We start from the raw sequence: 25,413 nt of genomic DNA on the forward strand, positions 1-25,413 counted from the left end.
TGCTTAAAGATAAAACGTGACTCTGAGGAGTCTCTAGATTTTACAAAACTGCTGGATGCACTCAGAGAATGGAAAAGGGACTTGTAGTCCTCCATTCTATCAACAACGACCCCCTCCCGGCCACTGACTGGTGTAGGAATCTGTATGTGACTCAGTTCTAGCCAAGGAGACATGAAAGTCGTCTGGGGAGGGGACTTCCGGAAGGGCTTCTGCCCTCAGGAGAACGCCAGGAAGAGCAAGCTACTTTTGTCCCTCTGCATGCAGCTGTAACTCGATGCAGTGCCTGGAACTGTTACAGCAGGCTTGCAGCCAACCTGAGGATGACATCAGCGCAGAGAACATCTTAGCCTTCAGCACGCTGCCTGATGGGTAACACCGAGAGCCAGCTCCCTGTCCTATCTAGTTTGGATTATGGTTTCAGAATCCGCCTCTCCCCTGTGCTGCTATACTTAGGCCTTAGAGGAAAGGCCTGAGAGGTTAACCCTTCAGCTGGGGGCGTTAGAGCAGGGTGATCACAGAGTCAGAGGAAAACTGGGCTGGGGAAGTCCTCGAGGAGTGAAGGACTGCAGGCACGGGGCGCCTGGAATCCCAGCAAAGGAAGGTCGATGCCTGTGAGTTCAAGGCCAGCCTGCTCTCACTGGGATGAAGTAGAGCATGAAACAGGGTAAGAAAGAGACCATATAGGACCGTGTGAGATGTTTACCCTTAATTCCAATGTGATGGGAAGTTCCCGGAGAGCTTAAAGCAGGTACGTCTGACCCACGGCACACATGAGCTACGGCTGGCCCTGGCTGTTGCCTGCGTGGAGGTGACGTTAGAGAGAGGGGATGGAACAGTGGGGCAAACCCAAACGGCTATCGCAGGAATCCAGATAAACCACAAGACCTGTTCCCATCACTCAATCTTCATTTATTCGGAAAGCACTCATGAAACATAATCCAAACTAGATAGGTGAAACACTGGCTAGGAGCTGGGTCCCTGAGCTGGGAACTGCTCATACCAAACTGAATAAAAAGGAGTTTCCCTATCATTGGTGCTTGCCTGTTCCCTCTATCTCCCCTCAGGTGCCGCCCATGATATATAGCTTAACGTGGATGGAGAAAGGCAGAATTACAAAGGGAAACTGGGTTCTGCAGAAAACAGCAGTAGGAGGATGTTTCCTAAGACTTCAGCCATATGGCGGCACACACCTGTAATCCCAGGGCTCTGGCAGTGGAACCCTGCAGGTCATAAGTGGGAGGCCAGCCTGGGCTACTAGAAAGACACTAAATAAAACTTTTTTAAGGAACCAAAACACCAGAGCTGGGTGTGGTGGCTCACAGCTTTAACTTTAATCCCAGCACTCAGGAGGCAGAGGCAGGCAGATCTCTGAGAGTTTGAGGCCAGTCTGGTCGACATTGTGAATTCTATGATGACCTATGAAGAGAGACCCCGTCTTGAGCCCCACCCCACCCCACCCCCCCAAAACAAAACAAAAACCTACTGGGCAATATGAGACTGACCACAGCCTCCGCCAGGTCCCTCAAGGGGATCAGCTTCTCTTCCCTGAACCTTAGGGAACAGTCTGCCCCTGTTTCAGACCATCCGGCCATGGGAGAGCACTCCAGGAAAGTTAATTAAATACCCAGAAAAGACAACCATGTGACTAGTTGTTTACAAACCTCTGGGACTGAAGTTTTCTCCAAGAGAGAAAGAAGAAAACTGAGGTTGACCAAGGCAAAGGTCCAAAGCATCACACAGCGACCCCATCTGACGCGTGCACAGTTTTAAGAATCAGGAGATGCTATTCCGTTTCAGCCCGAGTCCTGGCCCTTTGAGGTTTATTTAATTAATGTGCTCAGCCACAAGCTCATGTACACCCTTCCTGAATTAGACTAGAAGGGTTTTATAGAGAGCATAATAGTTCCTTTTGTAACACTAGAAATTCTTCCCTAAAGGGTAAATATGATAGGGTTCTGAGAGGGCATCAGACCTGGCAGTAAGTTTTACACACATCTACCTAAACCCTTTTAAATGACTGTTGTTCAGTAGGCAACTCTGGCTGTTCTCATGGGTTACCTAGAACATCAAATGTGGCTTCTCCCCTCCCCACCCCCCAGCCACTCCAAGCACCTAACAAGAAAATAAAAATCCATATTAGATCATTGTAATAAAGGAAATTGTTATGACAGTTTGAACTAATTTTGCCGAGACATTGGGCACAGCGTGGCTTTCTGGCTGCTGAAATACACGCTGGCAGATCTTTGCTGAAGACATGGTTCCGATTAAAAACATAAAATATGCACCACACAATGGTGGCATGCGCCTTTAGTCCCAGCACTCAGGAAGCAGAGGCAGGTGGATCTCCGTGTGTTCAAGGCCAGCCTGGTCTACAGAGCAAGCTCCAGGACAGCCAAGGCTACCCAGAGAAACCCTGTCTTGAAAAAGCCACTGTGTGTGTGTGTGTGTGTGCGTGTGTGTGTGTGTGAACATAAAGTATGGCTGGCATGCTAACTCCATGCTTGCCACCAAGCCTGACCCTCTAAGTTCAATGCCTGGGGCCCATGCAGTGGAGGAGAAGAGAAGCAACTCCCCAAGAGAGAGGAGAGAAATGACTCAACCCCACATGTCTGACATGTGGCGTACGCACAGACACACATATGCACAGACACACATATAAATAAACACAAATGGAATCTTCTAAATACTTATATAAGGAGGTTTCACATATGAAAATATAGAAACAAGACCCTATGACCTGGGAGCTTTAGTGTGCCTTAGGAAATCTCTGATTTACTGGGGAAAGAGGGCACCCGAAGCTGACAGCCTGCTTTACATTTACAAACTAAGGTGGCTGTGGTGGCTCATGCCTTTGATCCCAGCAGAGGCAGGCAGGTCTCTGTGAGTTTGAGGCCAGTCTGGTCTACAAAATGAGTTCCAGGACAGCCAGGACTATGTAGAAAAACCCTGTCTCAGAAAAAAAAAAAATTAATTTATAAACTATAAGATGGGAACAATGCACACAGCACAAAAGTTATCGTGCCTTGTCTTGCAAACAGCCAGTTTTCCCTGTACTTCAGGTAGTGTTTTATAGAGCCATAATGCCCTTTTTATGTGGGCACAGCCTTAAGCACTTGGAAGAATCTGATTTGTCTTTCCTGGTTTAATATGAAGTAAAACACCAGTAAATTCACTGGGTCTGGTTAGATAAAAACCTCTCTTCCACTAATTTACAAATATTTCCTATGGCTAACATTTTCCTGGGGCACTGGGGCACCATTTTTGTTTTGAGTCTTTTAACGCAAACCGTGCCTTGCAAAGGTCTATAGTCACGACCTTAGACAAATGCTCTCTTTTTAAGACTTTTATACTGAAAACATTATTCATCCTCAAACACAAGTGGTAGGCTAATTAAGCAGAACTCAGTGAAGACATCCTGAGTCTTCATTACAAAGTGTGTGGTGTTTGCCAGGACTGTGAAACCCCATTTCTCCAAGGCTACCTGAAATGCTTTCAGTTTCTACCAGCACAATTTTATCAAGATCAGGCAGGGAGATAAGGCTACCCCATATACTGTTACAACTGGAGTCCACGGCCAAATTCTCACTGCTACTTTTGACCCAAGCACCATTTTGTGGAATGCTCTTGATAATCTTTTTTTTTTTTACTACTCCCACTCATTTTTAAAGACAGCTTTATTTATATTCAACTGATCAGCTCTTTAAAATAGATGTAACCTCAACTCTTTAAAATAAATATCACCTCAGCTTCAACTCTGTAAATTAGTGAGTGGCCACAGGCAGATTCCTTCGGAGACAACGGGCTTCAGTCATACAGCCAGGAGGGCAGAGAGGCCTTTCAGAATCATGACTTTCTACCCATTGCCAAACTCTCAAGGTAGGAAAAAAATAAAAAAGCTCCTGTAAGAGCTAAACAGGCCTGGACTCTAGCTCAGGACAAAGTACTCACCTCGTATGTTCAAGGCCCTGGGCCTGATTTCCTGCTCTGTGAAAATGGAAAGGGGAGAGGTAAAAGGAGCCAAAGGTACAGTCCTTCCTCACCCTCACATTTATCACAAAAACAGCGGAGTCTAAATCCTCAGGAGATGCTTCCTGCTTTAGGCCTGACGTATCATTAACATTTCTTGCACATACACGGGGCCGTCAATTTCACTTGTCGTGAACTTTCATTCTTGGCAAAATTTCTGATTTAAATGTAACGCCAAGAACATATCTAAATATTTGGATTCATTCCTGGCGAAAACAAAGGGGACAGAAATTTAGCAGAGATCTCTGTGCCGGCATGTCTAGGGTTGGAGAGGTTTGCTATGCTTTGTTTTTCTTTCTGACATGTCTGCTTGCTACACGCAAAGCCATTGGCCCAGCCAGGCAGTACAAGTTCACTCAGTCATCTAATCCCTTCTAACATTGCATTTTGCCTTTTTCAAATCCTTGGCTCATTATAAGCACAGCTCTATCAGGGAAAGAGAAAATATTTGCTTTTATGCCCTTTAATCCAACTTTATTACCAACTCTCATGTCACCTCCCACTAAGGCTTAGTTTAATTATGCACTATTGATGAATGAATCAATCCTTCAATAAAGATAGCGTCTGCTTCCATTTGTAAAGACAGTTGCGTCCAATCCAGAATGTGCCAAATAGAAAAAAAAGGGGGGGGATACAGACTTTTTAAGAGAAGACTACATGGATGAAATTACTGAGGAAACAGAGATCCTTCAGTTTTCCTGTTACCCAAAGCTGTATTCACTAAGGATCCACTGCTTGACGAGTTGACTGTCTCTAAGTACCAGATTTAAGATAAGATTTTTCATTAACATTAAGCTGACCTATTGACAGACTCTTTGAGATGTTTCTTTATCCATCTTTAATAGCCCACTGTTATATATAAAACCCAATCATCGATTTTTTTAACTAAAATTTTACAAAAAACAAAAACAAAAACAAAACATTAACCAATAGTCACAAAGGCACATAGTATACAAACAGACATTAATAAGAGAGTCTCAATAATTCACTCATATTTATTTTATTAAGTATCCTATTTTCTCTAATAATGAATGTTCCTGTAAGAATTTTTATTTACTCTTTAAAAGTTATGCCAATGAAATATACCAAAAGAGCCTTCCATGATCGGCCATTTGTTGAACAGCCCCCTCCACTAAAGTCTAGAAAGGAAAGTAAAAAATTCCTACTTCTAGTTACAACTGAAGCATAAAGGAGCATATGGAAGCCTTCCTCTTGAATTCCAGCCAGGGTATCAGGATTCTCGATACCTCCGTGGAGAGAATAAAGAACATTATAGAGAACTGTGTGGTCAGGCCTTGAGCTTTGTTTCCCGGCTAGGAAATATGACATGCCACAACTCTCCTGGTGTTTAAAGGGCTATAATTCCAGCTCTTTACCAACTGTACTGGATCAGAAAGGGCCAATGATGAATTTACAAGTAATGTCCTAGAGCGGCCTGTTAGCCAGAGAACTATGGGTCTTTCTCTGGACCTTCAGTTTCCTTCCCCACCCTATCAAAGAGGGCAAGTAATCACCAAAAGCATTTCCCACAGGAAACCACAAACCCCAATGCCCCTGGTGCCACCTGCAGTCCTTCTGTACAATGGTGGGGCCACCCCAATTCTCTTTAATTCTCTAGGGCCAACGGGTATACAACTGCACCAAACCACTGAATTTCACAATGTAACCCGAGACAAACTGAATCTGAAAGGCTATTTTATGGGTATTTTGCCTCCACTCTTGCAGGTAATACAATCCATAGTACACCCACTGGCTTGCAGCGTTGGTCCTCCTAATCCTCATTACCATACTTCCTTTGGTTCCCTTCTCAAAGGAAGTATGGCTGAGAGGACCAGCCAGGAAAACTAGTCTTTCTCAATAATGGTGTTGTTCATAAGGAGCATCATGGAAGATTAGATTGATTTTTAATTTTGTTTGTGATTTTTTTTTACTTACTTTAACCAAAAAGAAGGGTGCTTTTGTTTTTAATATGTTTTACCGGTTTTAAGTTATGGTTTAAACCAAAGTCTTGGTTGTCTTGAGGTTGTTCATGATGTATGAACAAAAAGGAGGGTGGTCTCAAGCCATAGCATTGGTCAGATGAATCTTTTGACTGCAATTTTGCCAACTACATAATAAATACCAAAAACTCAAAAATCCGAAAAAATAATGTTTGGACTTCATTCATTACTTTGCTCAGCTAATATTAAAATTTTGCACTCGGCATGAAACTGTTGTATGCATCTATAATGTTAGGTCTTAATCAGAAGGACGGAAAAATACAACCGGTAGCTGAAGGACCTGAAGGTTATCTGCAATTGACCCATAAATAAAATGATAAAATGCCCTGCATGAAGTATGCTGAAGACATCTTTGTTGTCTTGTAAGCGTTCCACGAGGGCTATTTCATTTTCTCTGTAAGTAATTTCCAGTAGGGAGAGGGTGACTATATTTCTGAGCATATTGACAAATAAGTCTTTAGCTTTCATGGCAGCTGAATGATCGAACAGGAACGCCAGCCTCAGCACTTACGCACAAGCCCTTTCGTCTGAAAGGGGGGGACCTACACTACCTCACTACAGTATCTGCAGAGTGGGCACAGAGCTCTCAGCTTTTCCCAACCTTCAAGTTCAGTCATATATTTTTCTATTTGAACCGAACTGATGCTGATTTAGGGCGGACATGCCTTTTGGAATGCCCTGAGCCCCTTCATTTCTTGAATGATATGCTAAGGCTTGGAATCTACCCAAACCTCCTTGAAGCACCCTCTGCAAAGTTTAATCTAATTTAAGTAAATTTATTCCTCAGCTTAAAATGCTCTCTCTTGTTCCCCTTCTTTTCTTTTTACAGTGGGCATGTGGACATATTTCTGTTTCTAAACATGTGGATGCTAAAACAATTCAGAAAGAGAGAACAAAAATGAAACAGTCATGTTAAAAGCAGTGGCAGAAAGGAATAATTCTAAAAACTGTGCAAATTATTTCACAGTACACAAAGGCCCAGGCAGCAATACACTCCGGTTTTTGTCACATGTTTCTCCACTATGAGTAATCCCTTAAAGCCAGAGGCCTGACACTTCCTTTCTATTTTACTCATTTCTGTAGTGTTTACATCCATATCTTTACAAATAAAAGTTACAGTGAATATGCATTTGCCAAAATGTGCATGCATGTGGATAAATGCAATTATACATGCATACGACATGGTACACAGATTTTGATACATTTCAAAACATTTATCTCTACAAGGAATATGTGCGTATAATGCAGAATTTCGTAAGCAAACAGAAGTGTTGAATTCTTCCTGGACATATATGGTGATTGGCTGTAAACTGATCAGCTCTTCTAAACAAAAACTTAAACATTTACAGATTGTAATTGACCAGGATGCCTATGAAGATCTTGGAGGTAGGGGAATGTCATGTTTAAAGAAGGGACACAAAAAAGTTCCCTCTGGTAAAAACAGTGATGTAACCGTGAAGGGTCACAGTGCATGAGCTTACAGTTCTCTGCCTTGTGTCATCCCCAACCTCTCCTTTTTTCCTAGCAATTTCCAGCTAAGCGTTTTGCCTCCAGTAATGCAGGAAAGGGGAAGTCCTTGAAATCAGAGATGTGTTTTATATGTTGAAATGAGCTATTCATCCCTGGTGATCATTAGACAATGTCACCAGAGAAGAAATGTCCCCAAGAGGGCCTTGCAAAACTCCAACTCTGGGAATTCTATTCTTTCTGAAGACTTTCTATCGTCTCGGCAGCCCATTCATTTACTCAAAAAAAAAAAATTTATCAGGTACCATTATACACAGCACTTTTAACATCAGCAAGGCATTAAATCTTCAAAGCAGTTTTTTTTTTTATTCTACACTGATGTTGACACATTTAGGTGGAGCCTTAGAGTCTCTATTCAGCTGAATGGCTTAGTTCCTTTCTAAGTAATTTGTCATCCAAGGCACCTTGAGGAGGGTGTCATTTTTCACCAGTGGAATTCTACCATGTATGATGGTAAGAGTTCAAAATCATACAGAGTATAGATGATAAATTCTAGCACTACAGATTAAATATTCCAGAAGTGGGTTACCGGAATTAGACTTCTGAATTCTGTACTTAGTTTGGAGCTTTAAGAAATAAATTTCGGTCTTGACTATCCTCCAGAAAACCCAATCAAACCTTAGTTCACTATAAAATAATTTGTTTCTTTCATTGCTCTAGACAAAAGGAGGAATGAGAATAATCTCCTTTTAACTGGATGAAACTCTAGCATCATGGGAATTTTCCCAGGCAGCTTTGCGACAATCCAAGGAGGCTTCAAGGATGTTATAATTATAGCTACTATTCATTATATGTCTATTGTGCTGAGCGTTTTATATTCAATACTCCGGCTTATTTTAAGCTTCCCTGCAGTGTATCATAATTCCTACTTTCCCAACAGGGAAATCAAGGCTCGGAGAAGTTAAGAAACCTTCCCCAAGCTGCATAGCTTGCAAGTGTGCTCAAGAGAAGATTTCTGCTTCCTGGATCAGTATCAGTTCTCTGTAGCGTGTTTCTGTGTGTAAGAGAGAGTGGGGTGGGGCGGTGGGGACCCGCCATCACCGTGAAGATTGAAGAGATGAGGACTGATACTGCTGTCTGGGGAAGATTTCTTAGTACAGAGGAGGAGAAGAAGAAGAAGAAAAAAAATAAAAAATCCGGGGGGGGGGGCGGTGAAGGGAACAGTCGCAGCTGTTGAAGTAAAGGGCTCTGGTCCTCTTTCCTCCCACCTACCAGGAGCTGGATCCTACTCCGGGCAGGGTGATTGACAGGCCACTGCGAGCCACCGACGGAGGACCGCGTGGGGGTCGGGGCAAGCGTCAACTTCTCGGCTTAGCTTCTCCCATTACCTCCCCACCCGCCCCCTCCAGGCACCCGCTGGAAGCTTCCACCGCCAGCGCCCGAGGCCTCGAGGCAGACGGGGGCGGGGAGGGGGGTTCGCTGACTGATGAGGGTGGCCGGGAGGGAGGGTGCTGAGAGGGGACCCGGCCAGCCGCCCCCTGCTTGCTTGGCCAGGTCGGAAGGGACGCTCAGGCCCAAGGCTTGGCCTAGGTTGTCCCTAGCCAAAGGGATATGGCAGAGGTGAGGCCTTGGCCTGCGCTGTGGCCTCGTTGGCTTGGAGACCATGAGGCCTAAGCACCCAAGGCGGAGGTCCTCCCACCCGGGATTGACCCTGAAGACGGATTTCACCGTGTCAGCAGCCCACGAAGGCTGATGAGACGCAGCAAAAGAGCAGGCCCTAGGGCCGGGCCGCCGTAGGCCTCAGGCTCCCAGCCGCCCTGCTCGCCTCCTCCTCGGCCTCCGAAAGCTTGCCAGCCTAGGCCCCAGCCTCCCCTAACCCCTCCCCGGAGCTGAGCTCCGCTTTCCCTCCATCAACTCCGGCCTGAATTCAATCCGAGAAGGCTCCTTTGAGCTTTTGTGTTTGCTGGGGGAGATGTGGGCGCAGGAGAGATCGCGTTACAACTTTCATTTCCTGAAATGTTTGAGGGAACATCCAGGGTTTTTTATCCCCACATCAGGCCGGGCCGTGGGCTCGAGTTTCAGGCCTTGTCACTCAGCTGTCACCAAACAAACCAGGCTCTCAGAGCCCAGGAGAGAGGGAGAGCTACCTGCTATTCATGACCCCTGAAGCAGGTGATCGCTCATGGGAAAAACAGGTAGAATTAATCATAGGGCTGGTCTCTGCTTCCTCTCCTTTTTGGCAGACCTGGCCACCGTGTGAAATCTATCAGAAACCAAATTAACCCTTTCGTGTACCCCCCCCCCCCACGGGAACAGAAAATACTCTTCAGAGAACTCAAACATGCGTCCACACCCAATGAGTGTGAGGTGACACATCTTGCGCCCCCCCCCCCCACCCTGCAGTTTCTTAGCTTCTAGTGTCCCCTGGATTTGGGGTAGACTGAGACACCTCCAGGAGACACCTATTAGAAGTTCCGCCTGCTAGAAGTCACGGGTGGAATCCCTAACCTCGCATAGATTCCAGCACCCTCCCTCCTGTCCACCTGGGCGCCATGCCGGTGCTTGCAGTAAAATGGAAACTTCCAAGGGGAGTTACTAAGAAATGTCCGTGGACAGGTGTTTCCTGTTTCCCATCTTACCCCCCCCCCCCCCGCCATCTATCGATGGGTAGAGTAGCCTCAAAATCTGCCCCACCGTTTTCTTCTTATCTTTTGAGAGTTTCATACACACGTGTAAGGGTGTTTTGATCAAATCCATCCCACTTCCTGTCCCTTTCCCCACCACCCTAACTTCATGGACTCCCCTTCTAAAAGCCCGCAAAATGCTGTTAGCACGTGCACGCATGGGAGTGAGACCACCCACTGGAGCGTGGGCAACTCTCCCCACCCCCAACCCCCTTCGTTTTAATTGTGAGTTAATTCTTGCTTCAGCGGGACCAAATCAGAAAAGTCCACATTCCTGTGCTCTTTGCAGATAGACTGTTTGCTCTAAAATGGTAGTATGAATTTTAAGCTATCCTATTCTTGTGTTCTGTTACGTCTTTCCTTTTCCTAAACCTCTTTCCTCTCCCTCGGAGGAAATTTGTTTTAGAGGGAAAACAGAAATGCATTCGGTTTTGTTTCTAAGATATATTAATATTGGACAGTTAACTGTTAACCAGGATGGCTTAGGAACTTTAAAGCAGACTTTTTTTTTTTTTTAAAGTAGAAATGTGGTAAGGAGCTTGCTATTATCATTCTGCCTCTTGTGGGAAAGGAGGAGATATACTGCATGTAAAATAATACCCCCTGGCCTTTCTAATGAAGATTTTGTCTGTTTATTCGGAAAATAGCCATTCCAGATTCCCAGGACTGATTTTTCTTAGATTAATGATTTGTACTTAGAGGTAGAGCCCTGGGCAAGTATCTTTCTTCAATTAAAACAACGATGATAAAAAACCTTGACTTTAGGGGAAGCATGTCATGTTTGCATCCACAGTGCACAGAAGACATTCACCACACATATCTGAAGGCAGACAAAGGTGCAATTGTTTAAACGTTCTTTTCCCCTCGTAGATGCTAAGGTGAGTTGACATTCTATCCAGCTCAACCTTAAAAAAAAAAAAAACAAAAAACCCAAAATGACTATACCTACTTCCACCTTGAAAGCACTCTAAATAAATTCAGCACCAGCTCTGCCTTTCCAGGACTAACCCGGACTCACATCTTAGAGGTACAATTAACACCAAGTGTTTCAGAGTACTCCTCTCGCTCTACCAACACTGTAAACTTCTGTTCCCCCGACCCCCCCCCCATACCAGTCCCCACCACAGCAATCCCCCCCAACCCAGCAGCGGCAGCACAAGCCAAGGGGAGTGTTACCCCATACAGATGCTTACAGGAATATAATATTTATGTGAGAGCCATCCAGAGATGTCACACTTTGCTGGGCTGCTGTGTTCTGTTCTTGGGTGAGGCAGAGGTCACAGCCCCATGGTCTTTTCCTGGTATTTAAACCACTTAGATATTTCTAGGGTCAAATTAGAAATTTTAGCAAAGCAGCTAAAGCTTTGCCTGAGGGCAAGAGGGAAAAAAAATGTGTGTTTGGAGAGAGTGGGAGAGTAGCTGAGTTTGTGAAAGTGCTTAATGTCAATAAAAGAACACCCCCCCCACCCAAATAAAGACATTTTCACAGATGTGAAATGCTGGGATTTGTAGATTATCAAGGGCTCTCTCTATGAGATGAATTCTTTATGAATCTCAAGACGTTTAATGTCTTGTGTCAGTAAAAATATGTAGCCTGGGACTATTCTTTAATTTCCATGTGCACATCAGCTCAAATCCTGAATCACCACCAATTTCCCACCTCCCCCCTCAAAAGTTGTTTCTGCTATGAATGAGTCTTGGCATTTCCAATGTCACAATCCATTTAAAGTCCCAAATTAAAGCCAACTTCTATGGCATATTAAGGTGAATTTGGCTGTGTCAGTCCACTGCGTTCCTATCTGATTCCTCCTGTGTCAGTCATGAAGTGTGTATCTTTTAACTCTGAGGGAAGGGCAGGAAGCGGCGGTACATATTCTTAGACGTGTTATGCAAAGCGAAGGCCTAGAATCTCTCCACATATTTTTTTTCCTTCGGTGGCAATGGCTCACAGTAAGAAGAAAGAGCGCTCTGTATCTCTCCACCATGTTTCATTACAACTGAGCAGCCGCTTCAGGTGCCCTGAAAAAATCTAAAGCTAACCTATTTCCCTTTTCAGTAATGGCTTGGTTTTTAGTTTTCGTGTCTTTCCTTTAATTGTTCTGTTTGATCACAGAGAATGTTTTCGCGTTACGGTAACGGAGGGTGGTGAGTGGCTTCCTTAAAGGCGGCCAGTGCTCTACCTGCTGAGAAGCCGGGTCTCAGCTGTCCATTAACAAATTAAAAGGAGAGGATCCGAGGCCCGGGATTGGAGACCGAGCAGCTTTCCACGGGCCTCCGGCAGTCTCTTTCTCTTTGTTTTTAAACGCTACTGCAGTGTTGTTTCTCGCTGTCTGAAGGACCACGGCGTCTAAAACCCTGATTGTCATCCTCAGTAGGAGAACAGGTTTCCAATTTCATCAGCTGGAACAAAGTTGTGTGTGTGCCGAGTTTAAAACGCGCAAGAAAATGAGGCCTTTCCAGGGCAGCGCTTTTTTTTTTTTCGGGGTAGAAGAAAAGCCAACTAGTACATGATTTTGATGGGTTGGGTTCCTGGCTGGTTCACCTATCTCTTAGTTAACCCACCCCCGCCTCGCTTAGAGCCGGCTCCAGATAGATTTTATGGACCCAGTCTGAGCAGCCTGGGGGGCTCAGAAGCCCTCCCTTGGCTAAAGTAATCCAGCATGCCTGCAGCCTGAGGGGCTAAGTCCTCCTCCCCGTGAAAAATAAACGCTCCTGAGATACAGTGGCCACGGGACACGAGTTCTTCTGGCTTTGGGCAGCTGGAGGAGGTAGTCTAGGGGTTTTTAGAGCCTCCTGGGAGAAGGCCTTGGGAAAGGAATACCCCACCTGTGCCTGTCAGTACCACCCACCTCTAGAAAATCCCTGTGTACTGTGCAGCCAGAAGCAAGAATGCCCCAACCCCAGCCCTACCCCAAGCCACCAGGCCACACCGTGGAAGCAAAGCCACCCTTTCCCCAGCCGCAGAAAGGGCAGAGACTGGCTCCGAAATTGCCCAGCTCCATGCTAGGCACTGCTAGGTCAGTGCCGGGGCGAGGTAGTTAAGTCACAGAGCCGAAGCCCGGGTCCCGTTTTAGTGGGAAGGGCTGTGGAGGAGTGGGCCGAGGTCGCTGAGAACAGGGCTGGCACCTGCCCCGGGGGCCGAGTGAAGCGTGGAGACCTACCCCGCCACAAGGCCGGTGTCACCCCGCCGTGGAACGTCCTGTGCCATTCACGCGTGCGCTAGGAACTCAACAGGGAGGCGGCCCGGCACTCCCGGGATGACAACTGCCCCAAGGCCTCCTCTTCTCCCCCGAGGCCTGGCCTGGCCTCCTCTGCTCTCAGGAACTTCAGGGGTCCACCAGCCCCTCCACCGGGATGCTGCTGCGATGGGATCCAGCACTAACGGGCCTCTGGGGCCGGCAGGTGAGCGATGCTCCAGTTCTCTGAAGCCCAAGAGGTCTCTGGATCCTGGAGTTCAGGCGTGGGCGAGGCCGCTCCGGTGCAGGGGTGCGGTGCCTGGCGCTCCGAGGGCCCCCCACGAGCAGGGAGGAGGACGCGATCCGGAGTAGACAAACTTGGAGCTAGTCCCCCAGCGTGGTCCCACTGAGGGCTTCCACCCCATCTCAAGATGAAGACCAAGCTGTCCTGGCTTAGGATATAGGGTCGGTACCTAAGGCTACCAACTCCAGGGATCTTGAATCCAAGTTCTCCTGTCCCTATTACCTGCTAAGCCAAAGACTCAGGAACCACCGGCCAAACAACTCCTTGGCCTCCAAATACTTAGGAAGCTTCTTTCTCAGCCAAGGGGTCACCGCGCGGGGGAAGAAAGCCAGATCCCAGCGACCTTGCGTTGAGATTAAAAAAACGTTTTAGAAAACAACACTCGATTTGGTGTTTTTGTTTGGTTTTTGTTTTTTTAAATCTCACGTGGCAAATGCTGTGAAGTAAGTCTCGTCCTGAAACCCCTCTATTTATGAGAGGCTGCGCGTTAATTTTTTTTTGGGGGGGGTGGGTGGCTATCGCTATGAAATCTGCGGAGGAGAAACGAAAAAAGTGGCTGGAGACTCCATCAGTCGGGTAAATCGGATGCCCCTCGACAGCTGGCTCTCGAAGATTTTCCTCGAGGGGGGAAAAATGGTTACTTTCTCCCCCTTCCCCACCCCCAATGATAGCCCTAAAATGATTGCCAAAAAACCCTCAGAGCACTATCCAGCTCTCTCCTCCCGCTCTCAGCCAGACTGGGCCGAGAATAGCAGAGAGGCCGACTGTGCGATTTCTTATTAAACACATCTGGAATATGCACATTCGGGATCGAGTGCCAGGGCTTTTTTTTTTTTTTTTACAAAGAGTTTATGGCTATGACAGAAAGCTGTCCTTTTAACGAGTTTACAAGCAGTAATCACGGGGGCTTTTACAGGACCCGCCGTTCCTAGCTGCTAGCCAGACCCGAACACAGACTCTTCCAAGACCCACCAACCGATCCAGCAGGAAGTGGGCCGGCGCGCCCTGGGAGACACAACTTCCACAATTATGCCAAGAGGAGCGAGGCTGCGAGAGCGGGAGGCGGTCCGGGTAGGAAGCGGGGGCATGTAAGAAATTAAAGTAATTGGCCCTTCCTTATTTTCCAGAGAGATTTCCGCGGCCTCCTTTGAAGCCTGTCAGGGTCACTGAAAGCTATCTTTGTGCCGGCTGTTTGTTTTGGGGAGTGAATGTGAAGAATGTGTGGAGATTCCCCGAGAGAGCCCCTCCTGCAGAGGGTGGCGCTTCTCCGTGGCCCAAGACGTGGAGAATAAACACCCCAGTGACTTAAATAAACACCGACTTAATGATCCAAAACACTAACAGGGGAGATGGGGACCCGGAGCTCCCAGGCCAAATGATGGTCTCTGAGCGGCTGTGCGCACATCTGTCCGTCACCAAGGGAAAATGACTTTATAAGTAAAAGTGACTATATTTAAGAGCACAGTGGCCATTTCTCTCTTGGACGCAAAACAATCCGACAGTTTAAAAAAAAAAAAACTCATAATCAGGCCTAAATTTCACACACGCACGCGCTCACGAGCGCTCCTACGCACACCATTTCACTCAGTCAGCTCAAGGACAAAAGGGAAAGGTAAGAAAGAAATATATTAATGTTGACACTTATAGATGAGGAAAAATCAAAATTATGAAACTGTCATGTCAGAAAAATAAATAAACTCTCCCTGGGGAACAATATTTTACAAAGCACGAGCAAGCCAATCCTGTTATCCTGAGTAGAATTTTAATAAATAATGCCATTTGTTTCACTAGTCTTAAAAGCTAAATACAGGAGACACATTATTTTGCCCCAGGCAAAAAGAACATTGAGCCTTCATGATTACTGGGATTTTTCTGGACACTATCTGACAAAAGAGCTCCCGATGGCCTGCATTTTCATTTGTACAGATCAATTCATAATTTTAAATCTTTGTTCGAGTTCCCTTTTTTTTTCTTAAAAAAAAAAGCAGATAAATTACTTTTACTTTCACAGTCTTTCCATAAGTTGTCAACACGAAAGAGCCCAGTTAACATATGAATGCTGTGGAGGAGAAACCGTGGTAAACAAAACTGCATTTCTAAATAATAAAAAATAAATAAATACCCCAGGCTAAGTTTCTTCTCTTTTCATCATATCATTAACCTAGCCACTATTCTTGGTTTCAGGTGATAGACTTCAAAAATACCCTGCAATTCATAACTGCTACTAAGAAAGCAAGAAAACTTGTTCTTTAAATAGGCCCAATGACAGCAATACAGAACTCACCTTTCAGAAACAGAATCAAACTCCCGGTGGTCTACGAAGTTTTAATTTAGACTGGTTTAGGTACAATAGAAAAGAAGCCTAAAAACACATGCTGTTTTAGTAACAAATAGCGGGTTGCCGGATTCATTGGCACCCCTCTTTGCAAGTAGAAAGTAGGAGTGGCAGAATCCTTTGGGCAGAGGCAGCCTGGAGACAGGAAAGTTCTGAGGGAAGAAGTGAGGACATTTAGGAAAGTGGCTTTTCCCCTCCCTTATTGGTACACTTGTGAAGTTTGTCATAAAAATAAAAAAAAAAAACCCAAGGAAACAATCACCAAAACCCCCATTAAATTTGACAAAAATAGCTACCATCACTTCTATTCCTAACCACCTCACATAGAGAGCATTAAGACATTTAGGCACTTGTTTTCCCCACTAATACTGTTCTTTTATTTTAATCTACATAAAATTATTTAACACTAAATATGAAAAATGTAAACTTAATTTTCCCATCAAAAAAAACCAGTTATGATTATATTTTTTTTCCTAATCATCTTAAGAAGGCAGCCAGCTCCTCTCAGACTGGAGGTTTCTTGTTTTCATTATTTTGATACGTCTCTCTTTTCTCTTCGTTTCCTTTTCCTCTTCCCTAAACCGTTTCTCCATTAATAAATTAAAAGAAAATAATTAAGATCCAGTTGGTTTGTAATATCTGTTCATTAAAAGAAGACGAAGAGGAAGAGGAGGAGGAGGAAGAAGAAGAGCTGGAGGAAGAGGCCACTGAAATGGGTCGCCCCAATCAAGACTGGGTGCTGTTCTTTGTTTCCTGACCTTTCTGTGGGGAGGAGAAATGCAAGAGTATTAAGAGCCGAGGAGAGAGGAGAGGGAGACCGTACTCGACTGAGATCGCTGTCGGTTGTAATTTCTAAAAAGACATTTGTGGAACCCCACCGTTCCTTTAGGCGCAAAGAACCCCCAGAAACGAGCATCAGAATTGTTCCTGGCTTCTATGTACAAGTGTCCCTAGTTGCTGCGGTCGGTTGCTGCTCTAGCCATCCCTTGGAGGCCCCTGTAAAACCTCCCGACTTAGGAACCCAAGTCCACCAGACTGGAGGTGAGCGGGCCCAGTAGAGAGTCCTGGAGCTGATGCTGATGAGCCTGCAGGCCGTGGCCGGGCTGTGAGGCCGTTAGGCCCGGGAGAGAATAGTTTGAGCTCCTGGCGTGGCCCATATTGCTCTGTAGCAGAAGGACCGAGTTCTGGTCTGGACTTTGGGGAGGTGAGAATTCCTCTTCGGAGCTGGACATGAGCGGCTTGCCCCCTTCCAGAGGAGAGAGTTGATTCTGCTTGTTGGAGGAGGAGTTATTGTTTTCAGTGTTCTCCCTGAGAAATAGAGGATAACACCATATGGTTAAAAAAAAAAAAGTAAAAAAAAAAAAAGTGTGAGGTGAAGGGAGGGGAGTCTGAAAAGGAGGAGAGGGCCATTGTGCAATCTGTCACCAACCCAAATGGAGGAGCTCTTTCCCACCCAGCCCCAAGGGTCATGGGGGGAGGTGGAGAGAAATGGAGAGCCTGATCCATGGAGATAGCTCCCTCCTGTACTTCTCAAAGTGGGGTGAGTCGGGTTTATTTAAAATAAGCAAAAAAGAAGAGAGAAAAAAAGCGTTTTCAATTTTGTTCAAGCAGCTATGTTTAAGTGCCTATCCACCAGCCCCGAACTTCCAAGTAACTGTTTGGAAGCCTTCCGACAAATGGTGGCTGCGATAAAGAAACGATCCGGAGACAAAGTGTCCAGTGCACGGACGCTCGCAGTGACCCAAGTCAATCGCCCGCCTCCATCTGAGGAAACAATCAAGACGACCAGTTTCCCCGTCCCCGTCCGGAGACCGCGGTTCCAGAGACCTAGGACAGGTCATGGGGAAGTCGTGCCCAGAGCGGCCCAGTGACCTGGGCGAGGGCAGGGAGCTTAGCCGGTCTCTCGGATTTCACCCGAGAGTGGGGGCCGTCGCCTGGCTTCGGGGGGACCCGCCGATTCTGTAAACCGGAGGCTAGCCGGACCCGTGCCACCTCAGCCCAGCCGCCCTCCGCCCCAGCTGCTCGCCAGCAGGCCACAGCCTCCCAACCCTTTCTCGGCAGGAAAGAAAACTTGGCTGCCCTGCCCCGGCTGGGCGCCCCCCGGGCCCCGCACCACCCAGGGTCAGTCAGTCCCCGCACCCGGGCCGGGTCAACTTCAGGGCTCCCCCGGTTCGCGCTTCCACGCCCAGCGCTCGCGGCCACCCCACGCCCAGCGCCGGGCCGTCTGCACACTCCCTTCCCAGCACGATCTCCTCTCTCCTCTCTCTCTTCCCTCTCTCTCTGCGAGGAATCCAGACAGGCTCTGCGGTTTCCAGACCCAGAGGGGGGAACCCAGGAAGGCAGACCTTCGGCCCCCCAGGCTGCCCACGAACAAAGAAGAGCCAGCGGGGCCTTGCGCCCCGGGTCCCCGGCTTTCCGGTCTCCCCTGCCTGCGCCCTGCCTCCGCCCGCCCCGGGCGGTCCCCAACCTCCGGGCCGCAGCAGGCGCCGCGGGGCAGGGGAAGCAAAGCTCCGGGGCGGGGAGAAGCCAGCCAGCGGCAGGCGCCCCACTCACTCCTCGCCCGCGGCGACCCGGCCACGCGCGAGGGAGGGAGCGCGACAGGCGGCGGTGCGCGCTCCAGGCTCGGGGCTTCGGCTGAGACGGCCAGCAAGCCGTTTCCCCCGCCCCCGGAGCTCTGTTTTCAGGGCATTTCTTTCCTCTTTGTCCAGCCAGCGCGCAAGGACGCAGGGCTCCCATCCCCTAGACTACCCCGAGAGAGCGCCGGAAGGCGCCGGGAGGCTCTGCGCAGACTAGCCAGAAGGCGGAGCGAAAGGACGGAGGTTCAAGACCCTCCGCCGCGCCGAACCTCCTCCCGGCTCTTCCCTCCAGATACCAAGCAACGCTCCCCTTTCCCTCTGATCGGCAACCCCCCCACCCCCCGGGCCAACCCCTCTCTACGCCGCAGCCAGCCAGGGAGGCGTGAAAAAAAAAAAAAAAAAAACCCAGCGCCGGCAGTTCCCGACACCCTTCCCCACCGAAGAGCCCCCACGCGCGGGCGCTCCACGCAGACGCGGCCCGGTGCCCGGCAGGCAAAGCCCAGGGGTTCGTAAACTTTGGCTGCGGCGTCGCCGAGGGGTGGGGAGGGGGCCGGGGCGGCGGCTAGGGATTCGGTAGCCGATGCCTTTCGGGAAGGGGGTGCAGAAAAGGGGCGAAGGAGTGAGACTTTTCTTTTCTTCCGGGATGGCCCCAGCCTTGGACAAGCACGCCCCGTACCTTTCCTTGGCCTCGGCGGCCCGGTCTCTTTGCCTCCGGTTCTTAAACCAATTGCTGACCTGGGTGGTGGTGAGGCCGGTGGCCTCGGCCAGCTCCCGCTTCTCCCGCGGCGAGGGGTAGGGGTTGTGCGCGTACCACTCCCGCAGCACTCCCCGCGACTTCTCCTTGAAGCAGTAGCTGGTCTCCTCGCCGTCCCAGATGGTGCGCGGCAGCGGGAATTTTCGGCGCACCCGGTACTTGCCCACGGCGCCCAGGGGCCGGCCGCGAAGCTTCTCGGCCTCCACATAGTGCGCCTTCAGCCAGAGCTGCTGCAGTTTGGGGTGGTTGTGCGGCGAGAACTGGTGGCTCTCCAGGATCTTGTAGAGCTCGCGGAAGTTGCCTCGGTGGAAGGCCACCACGGCCTTGGCCTTGAGCACGCTCTCGTTCTTGTGCAGGTGGTCACAGGCGGGCAGCGACCACAGGAACCTACCCAGGCGCTCCAGGTTCCCGCCCTGCTGCAGGACCTCGCACACGCACGCCACTTGCTCCTGCGTGAAGCCAAACGACGGCAGCATCGACATGGCTGGCGCTGCCGGGGGCGCACGGGCCCGGGCGCACGCGGCAAGTGAGCTGAACGCGGAGAGCGAGGGGTGGAGGGGGGGGGGGCGCGTCTGCCGCGGGGAGGGGGGCGCGGCTGCTCCCGACCCCCTCCCTAGGCTTTGGCGAGGGCTAAAAGACCGGTCGGACCTCTGGCGGGCGGGAGCCGAAGGGCAAAGCGAGGTGAAGAAGAAGGGGCTCGCTCGACTCCCGAGTGGCTGGCACACTCCGCTGCCTTCCGGGCCTCGCTGGCTCCCGCCTGCCGCCGGGTGGATGCTGCTAGTTGCCCGGGAACTTGGTTTCTGTTCTCTCCGCCGCGGCCTTAAAGCGCGCAGTGTCCCCGGCACGCTGATTGGCTGCGCCCGGCGCCAATCCGAAGCTGGCCAGCCTGCGCGCCGCCGGGGCCCGGGCCGCTAAGCCGCGCCGCCCTACCGGCTCGCGGAGGGAGGGCGAAGCTGTGGGGCCTGGGTGATGGGGAGCGGTGGTGGGAGGAGAAGGACCCAGGGAGGTGGGAAGTGAGGTGGGGGTCCGGAGGAGGGAGCCAGGGTGCCGGACCTTGCCAAGCGGCGCTCTCTTTGGTGTCACCTAAGGGGAGCCTCGCGCACCTCGGGAGAAAAATCAATGACTGCAGACGTTCTAATGACCCTCTTCGCCGTGCTCCCCATCCCTGTCCCTTGCAGTCTTGGCTTTTCCCGGTGAGCTCATATTTAATTACCTTAATGTTGAGATGAATAAATAATGGATTGATGAATAGCTTATGGAAAGCGATAAATAATACAAGAGCAGACCTAGGGTTCTCTGCTGCAGACGCTCAGAGAGTGGCTTCTCCCGGGTTTGGCTTCAGCTCCAGGAGCCAATCCCCTCCCCCATTCTCCCTAACCCCCAACACCTCCCAAAGGGTGCAGGCACTCTGATCTGGGCAGCGTTCCCCTCATTCTCAAAGTGCCTCTAGAAGTGGGACCAGAAGGGTTGAGCCTGGCACAGTAGCCAAATGGATAGACACACCAGGGCTTCATTTGCGATTTAGTGTCTTGACGACGTCGACAGGCTTCTGGACTCAGTTTCCCCATTTGCATGGCTGAGTTTTTCCAATGCAGCCTCTGCCATCGATGAATGCTGAAAAGTTTTACTTGCCACCAGCAAAAAAATGTTTTGGGAACCTCATGCAGAAGGGGCTGAATGGGGTGTAAATTAAATAAAACTGTGCCCAGCTCCAATAACCGTCCGGCTGTAACATAATCCTTGCCCTGCTCTAAGAGGGACACTGCCCTCAAAGCTAGAACCACAGTGGCTCCACGAAGATTAAATAAAGTATGTGCGTGTGTGTGTGTGTGTGTGTGTGTGCGCGCGCGCGCGCGCGCGCGCCTTGCAATGCTGGCCTATTTTGCTGCCAGAGAATGAGAGATGTCATGCACTTTCAGTCCCATCCTCTGCTGTTTCGTTCCCGTGTGGAGGACGCTTAGTAAAACAGCACAAACAAATGGAGCTGTAATTATCTTAAGCCTCATTTGCACACCTTGTTCCAAAGCAATTATTAAAAAGATTTTGAAAACAATTAGCCTCTCTAAACAAAGATAATCTATTGTCAGTAGCTAAGACTGGCAGCAGATAAGAACAATGTGTGGAGATAAGGGAAGCCAAATGGTGGAAGGGGAGTGACTTTATGACTATACTTATCTCTGATTAGATAAGTTCAAAACAGAATTTTAAGTACACTTCAAAAATGCTTTTGATTTCAGTGTGCCCTCTTAGAGAATGGTGGGGAGCAAACACTAGTCTCTTTAAGCTTGCTTGTCTTCTTTCAGTGTTTTGATTCCATCAGCCAAAGAACCTTTAGCATTTTGAGATCTAAGTGAGAGAAGGCTTTCCCTTTTTATTATTTATATGGTTTTAAAATAATGCACCCAGTCTGGCACACCCTGCAATATGCATTTCAAACTCATAAAGGGTTCCCACCTCAAGGCTGCTTCCCCAGAGATTACAAGTAGACAGAAAGCCCCCGTCCCCCCCCCACTCTGATAAGCTCCCACACATTGCTTTCCTCCTCCTTGAAACTCCTTCTAGCCATGCAATTAAACCTTGGAAGCAGATGCTGATACATCATTACGATTAGGCTCCATTGTTTTGTTGTTGTTGTTGTTGTTTATAAAATTCATTTAATGGGTGTGTATTATTTCAAAAGAGCTCCTGCCACATGGTACGCCCGATGACTTACTTTCTAAACTGGAAGCCTGGCACGGCTGAGCCCAAGGCTGTGTGCCTGGTAATTTTCCCTCGCTGTCTTATTTTAGTGCTCATGACGCTTCGCTTCAGATGAAGTCTAGGGGAACTGCAAGTGTCCTGCCAGGAGGAGTGTCTCTGCTTGGAACAGTCCTTATTGACATGGCAGCTGTGTGAGGACCAGCATTCGGACTTATTTGGGCTCTCAGAATCAGCACCCTAAAGTCCGGAACAAGTGTGCACAATTAAAATGGGAGGGGGAGGGGCATAAGCAGAGTCGCACCCTGCAGGACAATCGGTGCCTGGAGGGCCGCGTGCACTCTGTCATCGACAGTCTTTGGAGGGAAGGGAGGTATAGCTCACACAGATACACAAATGTATATGGGCATACGTTCACAGAGGATAACTAACTAACGGGAGAGGAAGGTGGCAGTGTGTGACCACCATGGGCCTGGCATCCTCTAGATTCCCCTTCTTTTCGTCTCTGTTGAAAAGGAATCAGGACTGTCCCAGGCGCTGGTGACAAATGAGGAGTTCCGTAGGTGCTGTGATAATTGGCAGAAAGGTAAATGAAGTGCCAGCCTCCTCCCTCTCCCCATTTAATCCAATAGCTCACTTAACTAGAAAGGAAAAGTGCTGTGAGCTTTGTACCAAGGAGCCTACCTGTTATTTGGAGCCCTCGGCTAAGGGAACCAATTGTTATAAATGATAATTATTGGCTTGGATATATAAGGTTTCCCAAAATGGAACCTTTCACTGAAAACCACTAAAAGAGGTAAAATGACATGAATTTACAAACCACATAAACCAAATGATCCATTTTAAATCGCGCACAGAAAGGTTTGAGCTGTTCTGTAACATAAAACCTTTGCTGTCAATGCAAATCTCATGAAAAGCAGAGAGGAGTCGGGAATTTAAAGGAAACCCAACAACTCTAGCCTGTCCGGGCTTAGTAGGTTAGAGCTGGGCGGAAGAGGCTCTCTCTCGAAATACAGGTAGGGACCAGATATACCCCAGCAGTGGGCTGAAAACCCAAGATGAAAACCTTAGGAGCTGCTGGGCTGACATAGGCCTTGGGTCAAAATCCTGTATCTGGGACCTCCTTAGGTTTTTTTCCCCCCTCTTGACTTGAAGCAAGCTGCCTTGAGGCGCCCGGTCGGGTTTCTTAAAGTTCTTTTACCATCAAGAAGGACTTGGGGCTCCTACCCTACCTACAGATTTGGAAGTCAAGGGCATCTTCAATAAACAGCCATCTCTGTGCGGCAGTGCGGAGAGACTCAGATCTGAGCTGAGGCGACAATATTCATCTTTTTTTCCTCTGCTTTGAAGAGAGCCGTTCCTGCCCAGGGTCTCTGGGAACCCGATTCTGATCCTGGGGGACGAGCTGCTGCCCACCTGCCCTGTCCAGAACGCCGCCGTTGCCTGCTAGGACTGAATAGGCCGAGGGATCAGGAAGGGAGATTTGCGGACCCAGAGAGGAGAAACCCAAAACCAGTCCATTAGTAAATGAGGTTTGTGTTGTCAAGGTTCTTTCCCATCCACTTGCTGTTCTGAAAAATAGATCACGTTTCGTTATCTTTAGTGGGAATCTGCAACGAGACACCGGATCCGCGCGGCCCCCGCCTCCCTCCCTCCCTCTCTCCCTCCCTCCTTCCCTCCCATCCTCTCCGCCGCTTCTGCCTCGCGGAGGGGAGCCGTCCGGCCTCCTCGGCTTATTTCTGAACAATGAGGATTTGTCTGCAGCCTTAATGTATTTATGTATGGGAGCAGGGGCTGGTAGTGGCTTTCTCCTGGAAGCGGGAAGCGTGGGGGACAGGGGCTCCTGCTTCCGCGGTGCCCGGGACGCCGGCCGACCGCCACCCCCTCCCACACCTGGACAAACAGAAGCAGCTGGAGTCTAACGCCTGAAGCCCTGGTCCTCCCAGCAGAAAATGCCACCCCCATCTCCGCACCATCCCGAGGACACACGTAGGGACAGACAGAATACGACGACCCCAAAGACCTACACCCTAACTCCGCTCTCGGCCAACCTGAGTTTCCTATCCCAGTTCCCTCCCCTCCTCGTCCAGAAAACTCCAAGAGGGGGTCGGGAAGGAGTGCTTGGCCCCTGCAGTTTGAGAGGTTCTAGGATGTGCCTCCCAAGGTGCCTCCGTCTCATTCTCTGTACTACTCAAAGAAAAGTGGCTTATTTCGTCTGCACCTGAGCTGTCACTCACTCGTTCACTCTCGACTCTTGCTTTCTCCTTCCGGTCTCCTCCTCGTCCCTTCTTTTAGCCCGTTCCTCACTCCCTCCCCACCACCACCCTTTTTTTCTTAGGTCTTTCCGTCACTACAGCTGCACTCCGAGGAGGCTCGGCCCAGGGACACCAGAAGATCCCATCCAGCCTTAGGTGGCAATCGCCTTCCTGGAGAGTGAGGTGTCAAAATCGGTCCTTAGGGCTGGACTGTAAGACGCACCGGCCCCTTTCTCCTTAACTATTGCACTGGAGCAAGTCTGCAAAGTGCTCACCTTCCATTGGCTATTCAATCAACTCTCCCCTCCCTCTCCTCTCTCAACTAACGTACATCCTGAGTACCGCGTCTGTCTAAGCTACAAGAATTTCCTTTTGGGAGGTGAAAGCCTGCAGCTCCTCCTGTTCAGAGGAAAGTGCTAGTGATGGTAATGCAGGGTGACACTAAATAAACAGTTAGGGTGGACTGGAAAGATGGAGTTAATTATCCAGTGAGCTGCATTTCAGCCCAGACCATCAGGGGCTGATTTGTTTTGGCTCATACTCCAAGAAAAGAGACAAACCGCTCTCTTCTGCACATCTCTTTGGGATCCTGATCATTCATATCTTGAACAAACAAAACAGAAACCACCATCCGGGTACCGCTGCTTTAATTATAATTCTTCTTATTACTCTTGCAAAAAAATGTATATAGAGAAAACATACGCACATTCCTATGAGATTAAAATCTGCATAGAGACAAAAATGTTTTTAAATTCCAGTTTTAAGGAAAGCAGACTCTGTCCCTCCTCATCTCTTCACTGAGATCTTTAAAAATCTATTTATAAATCTACTTTATTTAAAAAAAAAACTAAAACGTTAGCCTGCCTTTTGTCGTTCTCTCTCTCTCTCCCCAAAATCAAACTTCGTGAAATTTTAGATGCAATTAGATTTATTGTTTGCGTGATTCCCTGACTATCCGGTTTCCTCAGGTAAGCCTGTAGTTATATATAAATCCTAGTAACTTAAAACGTCTCCCTCCCCAGTTTGCTCACCCCCACCCCCCCACATTCTGATATTAATAATCCCCGGCTGCCCCTCTTTCCGGGTCATTACGGTACTGCTGGTCTCTAATCAATCCTAATGCGATGGCAATTGGAGTC

At 48.6% G+C, this 25,413-nt stretch overlaps 1 protein-coding gene across 1 annotated transcript; it reads right to left on the minus strand.

Moving 5' to 3' along the window:
- Positions 1-14,712: 14,712 nt before the first annotated feature.
- On the minus strand, positions 14,713-20,117 carry Six1 (SIX homeobox 1). The gene is made up of 2 exons (XM_021647259.2): positions 19,245-20,117; positions 14,713-17,300 (listed from the first exon to the last, which is right to left on the minus strand). The coding sequence occupies exons 1-2, from the start codon at positions 19,802-19,804 to the stop codon at positions 17,006-17,008; spliced, it is 855 nt and encodes a 284-aa protein (XP_021502934.1). The 5' UTR covers positions 19,805-20,117; the 3' UTR covers positions 14,713-17,005.
- Between the last annotated feature and the right edge of the window lie 5,296 nt (positions 20,118-25,413).

Source organism: Meriones unguiculatus, chromosome 7, assembly GCF_030254825.1.
Source record: "Meriones unguiculatus strain TT.TT164.6M chromosome 7, Bangor_MerUng_6.1, whole genome shotgun sequence".
In the NCBI taxonomy this organism is placed as follows: domain Eukaryota; kingdom Metazoa; phylum Chordata; class Mammalia; order Rodentia; family Muridae; genus Meriones; species Meriones unguiculatus.

What these genes read in the sequence shown, in the direction of transcription:
- Six1 (XM_021647259.2), bottom strand. Translation starts at nt 19,804, where the DNA reads ATGTCGATGCTGCCGTCGTTTGGCTTCACGCAGGAGCAAGTGGCGTGC. An exon ending in GCCGCCGAGGCCAAGGAAAG is followed by an intron (nt 17,301 to 19,244) that starts GTACGGGGCGTG and finishes TCTATTTCTCAG; the next exon opens with GGAGAACACTGAAAACAATA.